The sequence below is a fragment of the Aethalodelphis obliquidens genome, unplaced genomic scaffold (assembly GCF_003676395.1).
Source record: "Aethalodelphis obliquidens isolate GAN/ISIS:26980383/991018 unplaced genomic scaffold, ASM367639v1 scaffold128, whole genome shotgun sequence".
NCBI lineage: Eukaryota > Metazoa > Chordata > Mammalia > Artiodactyla > Delphinidae > Aethalodelphis > Aethalodelphis obliquidens.
Window position 1 is genome coordinate 437,674 of NW_020838072.1, and position 15,237 is coordinate 452,910.

General features: G+C 48.9%; 1 protein-coding gene across 2 annotated transcripts; it reads right to left on the reverse strand.

Annotated features, from left to right (window-relative positions):
• Window positions 1–767: 767 nt before the first annotated feature.
• Window positions 768–11,041, reverse strand: BOLA3 (bolA family member 3). Of its 2 annotated transcripts, none has more exons than XM_027099103.1 (4): window positions 10,911–11,041; window positions 8,617–8,740; window positions 6,410–6,498; window positions 768–1,015 (listed from the first exon to the last, which is right to left on the reverse strand). In XM_027099103.1, exons 1-4 carry the CDS (start codon window positions 10,962–10,964, stop codon window positions 950–952), a joined length of 333 nt encoding a protein of 110 aa, XP_026954904.1. In that variant the 5' UTR covers window positions 10,965–11,041; the 3' UTR covers window positions 768–949. The 2 variants fall into 2 exon arrangements, with proteins under 2 accessions (XP_026954904.1, XP_026954903.1); XM_027099102.1 differs by lacking the exon at window positions 10,911–11,041 and adding an exon at window positions 9,608–10,596 and having other exon boundaries at window positions 770–1,015.
• Between the last annotated feature and the right edge of the window lie 4,196 nt (window positions 11,042–15,237).

The following is a 15,237-nucleotide window of genomic DNA, read 5'->3' on the forward strand; positions in this document are numbered from 1 at the left end:
ACCAAGATGCAAAGGGTGGGGGATCTTCAAACGTGAAGAAGACCCTGATCCAGGCAGCCCACACTCCTCAGAGTTCACTCCAGGAAGTAAGAAACTTGAGGGTCCAAGATCATTCTTGTAAGAAGTTTGGAAGGAAAGGGAAACAGAGTGGTGAACTAAGGGAAGAGCAAAACCAAAGGGTCTTTCCTTTTCTTTTTGGTAAAATTAAGGGACCTGAGCAGTTTCACAGAGGAGGAGAAACAAAGTTTCTTGACAAGACAAGGAAGCTGGCACCCCATTCTGCCTCTAGCATCAGGACAGAACTGTTCAAAGACAAGACCACTTTGAACAAAAGGACATGCTTCTGAAGCAAAGGGACTAAAAGCATTATTCATGACTGTTCAAAAATTTCATATAGTCTTTCTTGGTCTGCTTCTTATTAATTACATTATCCCCATATTAAGAATGTTGCCAGGACTTCCCTGGTGGCGCAGCGGATAAGACTTCTCGCTCCCAATGCAGGGGGCCCGGGTTCAATCCCTGGTTGGGGAACTAGATCCCACATGCATACCACAACTAAGAGTTCGCATGCCACAACTAAGGAGCCCTCAAGCTGCAACTAAGGCGCCCACGTGGCGCAACTAAGGAGCAGGTGAGCTACAACTAAGGAGCCCCTGTGCTGCAACTAAGACCCAGCACAAATAAATAAATAAATATTAAAAAAAAAAAAAAAAGAAGAATGTTGCCTAGCACAGAGCAGGATTAAATAAATATTTTTGTAATGAAAAAATTTTTAGTTGTCTGTTGCCTTTAATTAACATCTAAATAGATATCATATTCTTCTATAATTACAATATGGAAATGTCCATGAACAAAATAGATAAATTTTTTGTCATATGCCTAGGAAAGAATGGTGGCAATAAGATACATCCAAGGTTTCAGCAGCAACATCTACGCAGCCAAGGTGTGGTCAGTGTTTGGGGACAGAGGTAAATATCCGCAGTCCGTGCATACCTTTGATTTCTTCTTTTAGTGCCTAAGGAAGCAGAAGAGCATCAATCATTGTTTTGTATTTGACACTGATTACAATAAGTCTCTATGGGAGTATTTTTATATAGCTCTATCTCTGTAGGAAACTTTGCACACACTTTCTTTAACAATGTTTCCTTTTTATTTTTGGAATCAGTATTTAAGCTGGCTCAAAAATCAAAAGGCATAAAAGGCATGCAGTAAAGTCTCCCTCCCACACCTGTCCCCCAGTTTCCACCTCCAAACCAAATAGAGAACTGTTGGTATTTTCATGTGCATCTTTGCAAGGATTTAAAAATGCATATTCAAACTAATATTAATATATATTCCATGCCAATACCTTTTTAAAACACAAATGATAGTATTTCAAACACAGTTCTGCACTCTCTTTTCCCCTAACACTGGGGATCTTTCCACATCAGGCACAAAGCATGCCCTCATTCTTTCTTGTATCAGCATAGCATTCCATTATATGTATCGTAACTTTTTAGCCTGTCCCCTAATGAAGAACTTTCAGGCTGTTTTTTGTGTTTTGCTATTTTGAGCAAAGAACAGCTGTTCTTTAAAACCACACTGGGAGTCCCCTGGTGGTCTAGTGGTTAGGATTCCATGCTTTCACTGCAGAGGCCTGGGTTCAATCCCTGGTTGGGGAACTGAGATTCCACAAGCTGAGTAGCACAGCCAAAATTTTAAAAAATTACTTGAATAAAAGAAAATATATAGCTTCATGTAAAAAAAATTTTTTTTAAATAAAAAGATAAAACCACACTAATCAGCACCAATTCCCCAATTTTACTCTAAATCAGAAAATAAAATTGTAAATTACGAGATTTGTTTAAGGTTACAAATGATGTCAGGGCCCAAGTGTAAATGGGCAACCACAATCAAATAGATATTTAGCTCTTGCAGTACCAGGAGACACACTACAGGACCTGAATGAGGCATGAGAGTCTAAGTCCTTTTATACTAGGCCCAAGACATCACAGTGGGGTAGACATTTTTTTCCAGTCTATCCAGCAATCTCCCTTCTCCCTTTCCACTTTAATTGTGTACTGCTGGTGGGACTACCAGTTGACCTGTACTGAGGTAGCTATGTGGCCCTGGACCAGCCTGACTGGTCCAGGGGAGGCACATGACTCAAACTGGGCCAATCAGAGTCTTCCCTGGGATTTTTCAGTGTAGAGCCTTCTCTCTTGGTCACCACAGATATACCCTGTCTTATTGCACTTTGCTTTACTATATTTTGCAGATATTGTGTTTTTTCACAAACTAAAGGTTTGTGGCATCCCTGTATTATCAGATGATGATTAGAATTTTTTAGCAAAGTATTTTAAAATTAAGATATATAGTTTTTTTTTTTTAGACATAATGCTACTGCACACTTGATAGATACAATATAGTGTAAGCATAACTTTTATATACACTGGGAAACCAAAAACATTCATGTGCTTGATTTATCCTCATGGTCTGGAACCAAGCCTGCAATATCCCTGAGGTATGCCTGCATACTGGAATATTGTCACTTGGAGGCAACTTGGAGTCCTGTTCCCCACCAAGAGAAAGCCCATCTCCAGTAGGAGAAAATGAGGCCAACATACAGAAACTGGAAGCTCAGAAAAAGAGAATATGAAAGAACAAGCAGATGAACTTAAGACCCTGAATCTAGATAATTTCATTACATGGGCCAATTAATTACCTTTGTTTGCTAATGCTCGTTTTAACTTTGTCTCTGCCACTTAAAACAAAGAGAATACTAACACATGCGGTCAAGTTTATTGAGTCAGAAGGATCCTTAGAGATAATCTAGTCCTATCTCCATCTTTGATAAAAAAAAGAAATAGAGTTTATCCCTTGTCCAAAGTCAGCACGTGAGTAACAGCAAGTGAGATAGAACCTGAACCCAGGGAATCCTGACATCCTGGCCACCCCTGATGTCAGGAGCTGTGGTTGTGTTGGGAGCCAATGAGCTGCCCCACCATCTCCATATTCACAAATAAGCCCCTCAGCTCTGCAGATAAGCAGAAATGCCCCTGGAAAAAGCCTCATGTCACTGCTGCGAGAGGGAAACACAGCGCCCTGAGCCACATGCTCTCTGCTTTCTGCAGGCATGGAATGTTCCCTAGAGGCTGTCCCTGTGTCTCGGCCACAATTCTTAAAGCCTCTGTGGCTAGATGAGGGCCCAGTCACAGCTTCACATGAAAGACCCTGGACAGAGAAACCATCCAGGCTTTGATCCCTAAGCCCTGTGCACTTCCCCTTCCAGGGCCTTCTCCCCACTCTCTTGCAGCCCTCAGAGGGCTTCCCAACACAGGTCACAGGATCTTACAGCTACAGAGGGCCTTAGAGATCACTTGGGTCACTTTAAATAGGTCAGGAAACTGAGGCCCTAGTAGGGAAATGACTTGGCCAAAGTCCCACAGTTTATAAGATGTACAGTAGGTAAACATTTTTCAGCACCCACTATGCCCATGGCATTATGCTGGGTGCTGGGGACACAAATGAAAAAGGCATGGGAAAATGATAAAAAAGGTAAGGAAAGTAACTCAAGCCCACAAGAAATGGATTCAGCACAGACTGTGATGGATGCTGCCAGACCACAAGCCAGCTCAGCGCTGCTGCGGGTACTGTTAGGAAGAAGCATTTGCTACCGCACTGGCCGTTTGTGCAGGAGGTAGCCCAGGAGCGGGACGGCCGGAGGTGCAGCAGGCACAGGGCCCAGGAGAGCAGGTGAGGAAAGGCTGGGAACCTGCTGCAATTCACCAGGAAAAGCCTGGCTTTGAGTCAGGCCCATGGAGGGGAGACTGAGGCCGACCACAAAGAGGATCAGAAATCCCAGATGAGGGTGGGACGGGCTCCATGGGCAACCAGGGTGCCCAGCGAAGGGTTCTGAGTAGGGGAGCAAGGGCAGAGGCACCCTTTGGGGAGGATGATGGACAACAGACAGGAAAGAGGGCAGAGAAAGGGAGAGGGCAACTGCTATTTACCAAACGCCCTTCCCATGCCAGCACAAGGCGGGCACGTGTGGCCAGCACCTCACGTGGTCTTCACCAACGAGGAATCTGAAGCTCTAGTCGCACTGTAATGTGCGGAGCTGGGATGGACCAGCTCACCCGACACAGAGGGAACACGGCGCTTGCTCTCCTCTGTGTGGCTGCTCCCCAGGGCAGGGGCAGGATGGATGGGGAAGGAATCCTCATCATCCTGCCATCACTGGGGCCTGGCCCAAAGCATATGGCGGTGACGCCCTCTGCCACTGCCTCCTGCCTCACCCACCCCACGGCAAGCAGTGCTTGGCCCAGCAAAGCGGCTGCTATGGTAACCCAGGCAGTAGCTGCTCCAGGTTAAAAGTACACCAATGCCAGGAGGTGAATTCTCTGAAGTGGAAAGCCTTTCAGGCATTAAACATTTAATTTCTCTGTAAATCAATTAGAAAACCCAGGCCAGCTCTCCTTACTCTCTATAAACTCTCAACAAACACTGATTGAGCTGTTTTATGTACCAGGTCCTTTGTTAGGTGTTGGGGACACAGCAGTGAAGAAAACAGACCTGGGTTGTATAAGTGAATCACTCTGCTGTACACCTAAAACTAATACAACATTGTTAATAAACTATGCTCCCATATAAAATAAAAATTACAAAAAAAAAAAAGAAAAGAAAAAGAAAACAGACCTGGACCTGGCCTGCATAGTCTGCTTCCAGGGCAATGACAGACAAACGAGCAAGGTTCTCCAGCAAGGACGGGGCCAGGGAAGGTACATGTTCAGTAGGGGCCCAAAGGAAACCTTGAGCCCAAGATGATGTAGGTGACATTCTCCCAAGCAGAGGAAAACTGCTGCCCCCTGAACTTGTGGCAGGTTCCTCACAGCATTTATAGGTAACAGTGATGATGATGGTGACAGCAGCTGACATTTATGAAGGACTTAGCATGTGTCAGACACTGTTCTCAGTGCTTTACATGACTTTACCACTAATCCTCAAAAGAGCCCTTTGAGGCAAATCCTATTACTCTCCCTGTTACAGATTAGGAAACTGAGGCACAGGGAGATTAAGTAACTTGCTCAAGGTCACACAGCAGAAAGTAGCAGAGCCCAGATTTGAAATGTGGGCAGTCCAACTCCAGAACCTGCATCCCTGTAACCATGGCTTCAGGCCAGGGGATGTGCTGTACTTAACAGCACCCCCAGGAGCCCAGTTGCACTAGGCAGCCTGAGTAGTTTTGATAACAAAGTCCTACCAGTTGGGGATGATCTGGGCCAGTTGGGTCTTCCCTGCCTTGTCTTCTACCTTGGCTCCAATCCCTGGGATCACATGGGGCTAGAAGTGCTTCTGGAGGACAGAAGTGGTTGCTGTTCCACCCCAGATTGCCCAGTCAGACCACCAGCACGCCTTAGGGCTGTATGTGCCCACATCCAAGTGAAGGTGGACTCCACGAGGAATCCAAAGATGGATCCAACAAGAAACCAGACCACAAAGGGCTCGCAGGGCCAAGGGATGGAGGCAGGGACCTAAGTTTCCAGGACACAAGCCAGAAAAGCCTGGAGTCAGGCGGTGGAGGGCATTCATTCCCTGCCAGGCAGGTGGGAAGACAGCATTTGAGCCTGGCAGAGGAGTGAGGGAGGGGCAGCCCAGGTAGGAGGTCTGATCTGGACAAAGGTCCAGATGCATGGAGAGACCAATGGGCAGGGCTCAGAGGTAGATTCTAGGCCAAGAAGGGTGGGGAAAGGCCTGGAAGAGCAGTCTGGAACACCTGGACTCAACTTTCATGACCAGAGCTGTGCTTTACAAAAGTTAAACTAGTTCACAAAGTGCAACTTTCCAGAATGATGTCAAACACACTGGCTGAATGGGGTGAGTTTATAGACATAGGCCCAAGGGTCAAGGCTGGAATAAATTCCAAGTAAAATAAGCATAGAAAATGAATACGTTGGGCCTTAGTCTGGTTTAATCTGATGTTCCGGACCCCTGCTGTTGTCACTGGGTCCAGGGCAGCTGGAGCAATTCTCAATCAGGCCATCCTTCAATTTATCCAATTTCGGACTACTTTAGTAGTCCTAAAAGAGGCTTAAAAAAATGTTCAAATCTACAAAAACATATATATTTTAGTACTCCTGTGTTTACAAATACTATTCAATATGCAACAATAACAGTACACAGTAAACATCGGTAGCACTATACAGGGAAATGCAAAATAACTATTGGGTGGCTTGTTTTCAATTTTGAATAAAATTCATATCTGCCTACAATCCAATCCCAGATAGTTTGTTTATGTTTTTCTCAGATCCTGAGTCCTGTTCACATGATTGTGGTATTGCATTATTCTTTCCTAGGACTGGTGGTACAATACCATCCCCACTTGCAGGCCCTCTCAGATGCGGAGACCAGTGGCAAGGCCTCTACTGACCTGATTTACCATCTGGTGCTGCTGGACAGTTCTCTTCTCCTTAAATTCTTCTGATTCAATTTGAATTTCATACATGGCCCCACAGCCTCCTGAAATAAATGTGATTTGAAAGTGTTTCAATTATTAAGTTACAGCAGCCACAGTTCCTTATGTCCTTGAAGTAAGTACCACACAACCCAAAGAAGGTCTGAATGTTATCATTCTGTAGAAAGTTGCTAAGATTGTTAGAGGATCATGGCTTACAATCTGACCATGTCCTCCTCCTGGCAGGCTGCCTCAATCCAAAACATGCTCTTCCTTTTGTAAGGCACTTGCACTGCCCAGAATTTTGCTTTTGGGGTAGGAAAGATAAGGCACAAAACATGTAAAGCCTAGGAAATGTAGGTTTTCCTACTATTTCCTTTTATTAAGCCAGCAAATGCCATGGAAGAAGGTGGGAGGGACTGAATTTCAGTGCTCCACCTCCCAAAGGACTAGCAATTGGTATTTTTAAAAATGCAAAAACACACTAAAATGTGATTCAAAAACCACGTGCAATACTATCCAAAATAAAAGGAACAAGGAAGCGTGAGAGACAGGGACACAGCATTACAATAAACAGTGAAAACATGCTGGTCACGGAGCTGGGCTCTCCAGCGCCCCTGCTCTACAAGCAGCATTAAGGGTTTCCCCCTGGGCTGCGGCAGGGGGTGGGTGGCTGTCTGGGGATGCTCTCAAGGCAGCGCTTGTGTGGACCCATCCACCCCCAACCCGAGCTTTGTCTCCACATGGCTGGAAAGCTAGTGCTGATGACTGATGATAATAAAATGTGCTGCTCCAGCATGACACAAAGCGGCAAGAAAGAACTCAATAGGCTTTGTTAAGCTTTTTTCATGGGTTCTAGGAGCCTAAGCTTTGGCTAAACCAAGGTTCCTAGCCTTGGTCCCCTTTCTGCACTCTACCCAGGGCTGGGCAGAGTGAGACTGGAGGTCAAGTTCCAGCTCTCCCCTAACTGGGCCTGAGGCAGGTACAAGACTGGTGACATCAAGACCTCAGCACTGGGACTTCCCTGGTGGCACAGTGGTTAAGAATCCGCCTGCCAATGCAGGGGACACGGGTTCGAGCCCTGGTCCGGGAAGGTCCCACATACCGCAGAGCAACTAAGCCTGTGCTCCACAACTACTGAGCCTGCGCTCTAGAGCCCACAAGCCACAACTACTGAAGCCCACGCGCCTAGAGCCCATGCTCCGCAACAGGAGAAGCCACCACAATGAGAAGCCCGCCCACTGCAACGAACAGTAGCCTGCACTCGCTGCAACTAAAGAAAGCCCGCGCACAGCAATGAAGACCCAACGCGGCCAAAAATAAATTAAATTAAATAAATAAATTTTTTTAAAAAAAAGACCTCAGCATTGCCCTGGGACCCCTGCAGAGGGCTCACCCAACCTACCATTCCAACAGATCTTTAGATGGGTTAATTTCCTATAGTGTCCAGAGTAAAACTACTTTCTAAACTTTCTCCCTATCCTTGTAAATGTTATGTTCCCAGAGAAGCCAGTGAGCCCTCGAGCAATGCAGAGTGACAAAGACTGGGTCTGGGTGTGGGAGATGCCACCCTTGGCCAGCTCTTCCACATGTGTGTCTAGATAAAGGCCTTATCTTCCCCGTCTGGTGTGGGCAGAAGTTGATATCCCAGCCTGCTCCTAACTCACAGTCAGCCTGAACTTTGAGGTGCCAGCGGCCATCTGAGAAAGGCAGGGCCTGTCTGGGGCTGGTCACTGGGCTCAGGACAGAGTCTGCCCTGGGTTCTGGCTCTGCCACCTATGCCCTGTGAAGGGCTAGGCAGGTTCTTAGACCTCTCTGGGCTCGTCTTCCTGGAGTCTGTTCTAGCTCTGGCATTCTAGGGTGTCAGAAGAATGTGGGGAAATTAAAGTCTGGCTCATCTCAAAGTCAAATTAAAGGCTGTGGACCGGAGCCCCAGGGTGACTGAGAGAGACCTAAATCTGAGCTGCGCCAAGCCTGCAACCACAAGTCCTCGCAGCTCCCCACCAATGTTTCTGCATCCCCACCTCCACCCTTGCAGCGGGAGAGGCCAAGGTCTATGTGTCTAAAAGCCACATGTATTGAGAAGCCACTGATGGCGAGTTCCATTCAAGCCTCCTGCCCTCTACCCCTCCAGCAGGTAAAATCTTACCAAACTCTGTGGGAAAGATGAGAGAAAACCTTACCTGAAATGTCAGTGACTTTGATAGCTGTAGCTTGAGGAAATTTTTCTTTGAGAATTTGGGTCACTTTGAGCTCCCCCTCAGTCTGCGAGGCAAACATGCGCTGGGCACAGTGGAGAAGAGGAAGCTGCCACAGAACAGAGGAGAGTCACTGTGCAGGCCCCCCCTGCCCTCCCCTGCAAGGCAGGGCCCTGAGCTAAGTCAGGGGGACTGCATGGTGTCTGATGTCCATTTAAGCTCTCCAGGATGCAGAATAAACTTCTTTTGAGGGGGGAGTGGAGTTGTAAATAACTCACTTTGACTCTAGAGATAACAAGGGCCCCAACTTAAATCAACAAGTGTTTAACTCCTCATGACAGTGAGACACTAACATGATGACGGTTTAATAAGTGAGGCACCTGAAGCACTAAGTAATATGCCAAGGTTGGATCCCTTAATAAGATGCAGAGTCAGGAGAGGCCGGGCAGCAGCCTGGCTCAGGCATGCCCTGCTTAGGCCAGCATGCCACTGACCATGTACTGATGGGGCCAAATGCCACCCACCCTTTAAGCCTGATTAACATTCTACATTCTCTCCAGTGGGGTGTAACCCTGTGACCTACTGCTCAATAAGCCAGCTACCCTTTGCAATTCTTACTGGGAGAAGAAACAGAATTCTATTAAAGGACCTGAAGTCAGAACATTTTTAGATTATTTACCACTGACAGTAACACTCCCCCCTCCCCCAATGGCTACCCTAAGGACCCAGTGCTCCTGATGGGAATGTGTCTCAACACTTATGGATGAAAGAGCACAAAACCATGTCAGCAGCCCCTTGGCTGGGCTGAGCACATGCTGAAAGGGGAGACTGAAAATAGAGCATGGCAGGCCTTCAGTGTCAGGCCAAAGATTTTGGACTTTGTTAGACAGGCTTCTTGGTGCCAAAGTACCAGTGCCTTTTGAAGTAAGTCAGGAAAGATTCCCAGATAATGGTATCATTACAAAGGGAGTAGTACCAGGCATCCCTGACTGGAGGAGGAAGGCAGGTGGAGGGAGCGCTGTTCATCAAGTGCTGGTGCTGAAGGTAACATCCCTTCTCCTCCTCAGTCCTGCCCAACCTCAGGCCTTTTCTGACGGCCCAGAGCAGGGTCCTGGGTTATAGAACCTCAGAGCGCCTCCTTTAAAATGCCCTGTGCATTGACTCTTTCACCAACTGGTCTTAGAGGCCAAGACTAGGTCTGTCTTGTTACTGCAGTCTTCTAGAGCTGACCCAGGGCAGGCCCTCAGGAGGACTTGGGTTATGGATGAATGAGTGAATGAATGAATGAGCAGGGGAAGAACCACACGATTCAAGGCATATGTACTGGGCACCTGCAAAGAAGTCCTGATTCTAGCAGGCAACTGAAATGCAGGTCAGGAGAAAGATCTGGAGGGAGGCTGTCTGAGTGATGTATACAGGGACAGAATCTTAAGTTGTGGGCCTGGGTAAGACTGGGGGGGCAGGGGGGAATGGGACCTCCTCTGAAGACAGTGCCCTGGGGGGCAAAGGCAGAGGGTAGCCAGGTGGCACGCAGAAGCGGCAATCACTAAGGAGTGAGGGTGGTTAGCACTGCTGACTCCTTGGGAGAAGCCTTTTCCTCATCTCAGCTGATCTGCAGGCAGCGGCCTTTAAACCAGTAATCTACTGACAAAATCCCCGGAAAGCCGACTGTCCACTCTGAGAGTCACCAGCAGAAGTGTCCTTCATGCCTGGGGGAGGCAGGTCCAAGAGAAGGAGGAAATGTGAGAGGAAAGCGGAAGAAGTGGATGAAGTGAGGAAAGAATGAATCAGAAACGGCGGAGAGAAAATTAGCAGGGCGCGTGGTGAGTGCCCTCTGCTGGCTTCCTACCCCGGGAGTATGGGATTTGGGGAGGGTCAAGGTCACAGAAGCCAGGCGGACTTTCCGGAGCCCTGACCCAGCCAACAGTCCCCGGCACGCACGCCGCGACTCCGGGCTATGAGTCCCATGTCTTCGGCTCAGTAAATCAACATTGCTTTTTCCGTGCCCGCTGTATTATGACTACCTATTCCCCTCGGCCTCAACCCCCACTCCGTTCGGGAGCTCCCCCAGCACGCGCCGGGCCTGACACTTCTCCCAGTGCCCGTAGCCGGGCCCACTAAATGAAGAACCAACGAGGGAGTGAATAAGAGAAATGAAGGGCAGGCCCTGGGCCCAGCGCGCCTCCCTCGGTGGACCACTTCCGCGGCCGCGGCCGGCCCCGCGGTCCCAGCGCAGCTCCCGCCCAGGGGAGAGCAGCCCGGTCCCCGCCCGCGCTCACCCGACGGGTTCCGCGGAGCAGAGGCGCTGCCGCGGCCGGGCTCCACGCCGCCATGCCCGGCCGACGCGGCCCGCCGTCTGAGGTCGCCTTGTCGCCCAAAAGACGCGGAGCCTGGGTCCAGGGCCGCCGCCGCCACGGGCTAGGCCGCCCCCTGCCGTCCGGAGGCCGCGAGCCGCCCCCGCGCGCCCCGCCCCCCCCCCCCCCCCCCCCCCCCCCCCCCCCGCCCAGGGCCCTGTCTTCTGCCCTGGCTCTGGCACCGGCTTCCCCTGCCTCCCAAGGCTCTCCCCCAGCGGGTCCTTCCTCCTCTGCCTAGAAGACGGTGCTAGGTGCTCGGTCCTGCAGGACTTTCCCTCGTCCCAAGGACCCTGGGGCCCTAGGTGGAACGCCTCCATTCCAACTCCCCACCCGAAAACTTGCTGCTAAACTGAGGAGCTTGGGTTTCTCCCTCCAGGAGGGAACCAGGAGAGGATTTTAAGCAGGGGAGTCGTTTTCAGATTCGCGTTTTAGAAAGATCACTCGCTCCTGCAAGGAGCGGGGACAGAAGGAGGCTGAAATTGGAGACGAGGACAGAAGTCCCAAGGCTATTGCAATGGTCCAAGTGAGACTTGAGGCCCGAACTACAGCAGCAGCAGCAGCAGCAGGGATGGGAGGAGTGGACTGAGACACCTGGGAGGTGAATGGACTGGAGTGACCCGATTGGTGGATGAGGGGATGAAGGTAGCAGGGAGGACCCTCAGGGTTCTGGCTTGGACAATGAAATGAGTAGAGGAGAACTAGGTTTGGGGTGAAGGGGGTCGACTAACTCAGTTTTGGATTCGTCTGAGTCTAAGGTGCCTGCAGGACACGGCCCAGCAGAGATGCTGCTGGAAACACAGACCTTGGATTCTTCACAATGCAGTGGAAACTGACACCATCGGGGACCGGTATTGATAGGGACTGAGTAAAGGAACAAAGTAGGTGATTAAATAGTTAATCCCACTGAGGAATCATAAGTAAATAAAAAAGTATAGAAGACCCCTGTAAGTTAACGATCACCCAAGAAAGTAGGTTTGCTTAATCACAAATCCAAGCAGGCTTGCCTAGCAACAAAACCATGCAACAGAAGCATGAGACATGCCCCAAAACAATAAAACAATGGTGTAATGAGACCCACATCCTACCCAGTAAGTTCAGGAAGTTGATGATGCCTAAGACATACTTCTCTTCACGCACTGAAAACAGTAATATAAGGAAAAGGTGACATTATACTGAAAGCTGAGATGATTTATCACATTTTAGTATATGTTACTGCCTTTTTTTTTTTGCGGTACGCGGGCCTCTCACTGTCGTGGCCTCTCCCGTTGCGGAGCACAGGCTCCGGATGCGCAGGCTCAGTGGCCATGGCTCACAGGCCCAGCTGCTCCCCGGCATGTGGGATCTTCCTGGACCGGGGCACGAACCCGTGTCCCCTGCATCGGCAGGTGGACTCTCAACCACTGCGCCACCAGGGAAGCCCTGTTACTGCCTTTTTGCTCATTTCCATTGTGCCACGGCAGTCCCAGTTTGACCATGTAGGGACAAGAAAACTCCCCCGCCTGACATGGAGGAGGAACTGATGACAGAAGCTTGACGTCTACTGAAGAATGAGGAAGGTGGTGGTCTTCTCCCCCTCCCCACTTCTCCTTTGATCACAGAACTGTAGCCCACTAAGCTCTCGAGGCAGCACCCTTCTTGCCGGTTGCTTGTAACCTCACAAGCATCCTATTCTAATAAATCACTTATCTATCACTTTGCCTCTTGCTGCATTCTTTCTGCGCTGAGCCATAAAGAACCAGAGCTCCTTGGAGCCCCGAGACACATTTCTGTGGTTTCAGTATGATTATCAGCAAATCTGCCCCACTGCTGGAATGCTTCAGATAGATATCAAAGCCAAAATTCAGCCAAGCCCTTTCTCTAGTAGGATATTTGCAGCATGTGGTCTGGTATACACTGAAGGATGTACCAGCTTTTTCGTATTGCATTCTGGCTTATACAATCAACATGTTCGGTGTTGCACTTGGATGGGTTGTGCAAGCAGATAGGGTAGGAGGTCCCCGGAGAAAGAGAATCAGGCATGGCTTTCTTGACATGAGCCATTTCTGGCCTAAGTCATTTTGTGATCTAAGCCTGGCCACAACACTTGCCCTTGAATAGGTCTCAGTAATTAATGATCTTAAGGAAATAAAAGAATGCAGGAACAAACGACTGTAACCCAGGAAGAGTAGTAACAATCGCAAAGATAATAAATCACTTATAAAGACTCCCAGTTCTGTTTCAACGGTAAAGATTAGCCTGGCACACACTCGAGTTGTTCTGCAGAATTCAAACACCATCCCCACCCGCCCTGAGAGCTCAGCCACCAGATCAACTGGAAGCTAAGAAATTATGTTGATCTTTCCTGACCCTTGTGACTTCAACTAAAACTTTGACTCTGTCCACCTGTGCCCCAATTCTAGACTGAATTCTCCTCTGCTCAAGCCCCTTCATGAATATGCATGTACCCTTAGCTTAAAACTTCTCCAGTTTTGCTCTTGGGGAGATACTGCTTTGGGAAAGATCCCCAGTGTTATTACTTGCTGCAATAAATCCTCCCTTCTCCTCCTCTTTGACTTGGTTGTGTCATTTGGCTTGACACCCACCAAGAGGCAAACCCAGGTGTGGGGTAACAGTTGGACGTGAGACAGGAGACATTTACAGACAGCCTTCTGTTTACACTTCCAGATAGAAGTAACAAAAGGAACAGGGTAAATAGCTAGACTTTGCCTCCAGTGGACACTTTAAGATAACAGTAATGGCAGGGGCAGAGAGGAGCTGAGCCCTGACCACATAAGAGACAAAGAGACCACATATTTCTCATCCTTGACGTCAAGGAGACCTTCCTGACTACACATAGTAGATGATGTCAACCTACCCATAGGCCTCTTCACTAGAAGCCATCTTGGCTAAGAGATGCACGCACACAGGGAGGACCCTGCGATAAACCAAATACGGACTCAGAGCCAGGCAATGCTAGATGATTGGCCAGAAGAAACCCGGAAGAAATGCCCCATATTAAGTGATTCAAACTACCACGAGGGCACGACTCTTGAGTCCGCCTGTGTGTGTCTATTCACACATACTCTTTTTCCTCCTAATAAACACTTCATTTGTTTCACTACTTTCCATCTCCTTGTGGAAATTCATTTCTAAAAACCGACAGGCCAGGGCCTTGTCACTGGCCACTGTCTCTGGTGGTCTAGTGGCTAGGATTCACTGCCATGGCCTGACTTCAATCTCTGGCCAGGGAACCGAAATCTTGCTTCAAGCCGCTGCAGGCCAAGGCCACCTGATATCAGATGAACCTACATTTGTTGTTCAAAGTGATCAGCTAAAAGTATGCTCATTCATTCTAGTATTAGTTGAATGACTCCTATTATTTTTATTATTATTTTTTTTTTTGCAGTACACGGGCCTCTCACTGCCGTGGCCTCTCCCGCCGCGGAGCACTGGCTCTGGATGCGCAGGCCCAGCGGCCATGGCTCACGGGGCCAGCTGCTCCGCGGAACGCGGGATCCTCCCAGACCGGGGCACGAACCCATGTCCCCCGCATCGGCAGGCGGACTCTCAACCACTGCGCCACCAGGGAAGCCTGACTCCTTCTTTTTGCGGTACGCGGACTCTCACTGTTGTGGCCTCTCCCGTTGCAGAGCACAGGCTACGGACGCACAGGCCCAGCGGCCATGGCTCACGGGCCCAGCTGCTCCGCGGCATGTGGGATCCTCCCGGACCGGGGCACGAACCCGTGTCCCCTGCATCGGCAGGCAGACTCTCAACCACTGTGCCACCAGGGAAGCTCCGACTCCTATTATTAAAAAGAAAACCACAGGCCCCAAATGGGGTCACTTATGCCAGGCCACACCACCAAACTGGGGCTTAATACCTAACTTAATTAATTAAAGCTTTAGTATCCTCCTCTTACCCTCAGTTTTCCACACTGCTATCAGAGCCATCTGAAACGAAAATTTGTCCATTTATTTGCTTACTTAAAATCCTTCAGAGTCATCACCTACAGGTAAAAATCCAAGTGCTTTCATATGATCTAACCCCTACCTATCTGTCCAACTGAAATATACCCTTCACTAATACTGGACTGCTTATACCTCCCTATGCAAACCATGCAACAATTCTGGTTATTTGGTAACTACCCTTTTTTTTTTTTTTTTTTTTTTGGGCGTGGGCGGGGCCCTCCTTTTTTTTGTCTCTTTTCTTTAGCGCAGGCTCCTGACGCGCAGGCTCAGCAGCCATGGCTCACAGGCCCAGCTGCTCCGCG

Excerpts from the sequence above, each read along its gene's own strand:
- BOLA3 (XM_027099102.1), bottom strand. The coding sequence starts at position 9,682 with ATGTTACCTTCAGCACCAGCACTTGATGAACAGCGCTCCCTCCACCTG. Across the intron at positions 8,741-9,607 it reads CCTCCAGTCAGGGATGCCTG|CTTCCTCTTCTCCACTGTGC; the intron begins GTACTACTCCCT and ends GTTCTGTGGCAG. Across the intron at positions 6,499-8,616 it reads CAAAGTCACTGACATTTCAG|GAGGCTGTGGGGCCATGTAT; the intron begins GTAAGGTTTTCT and ends CATTTATTTCAG.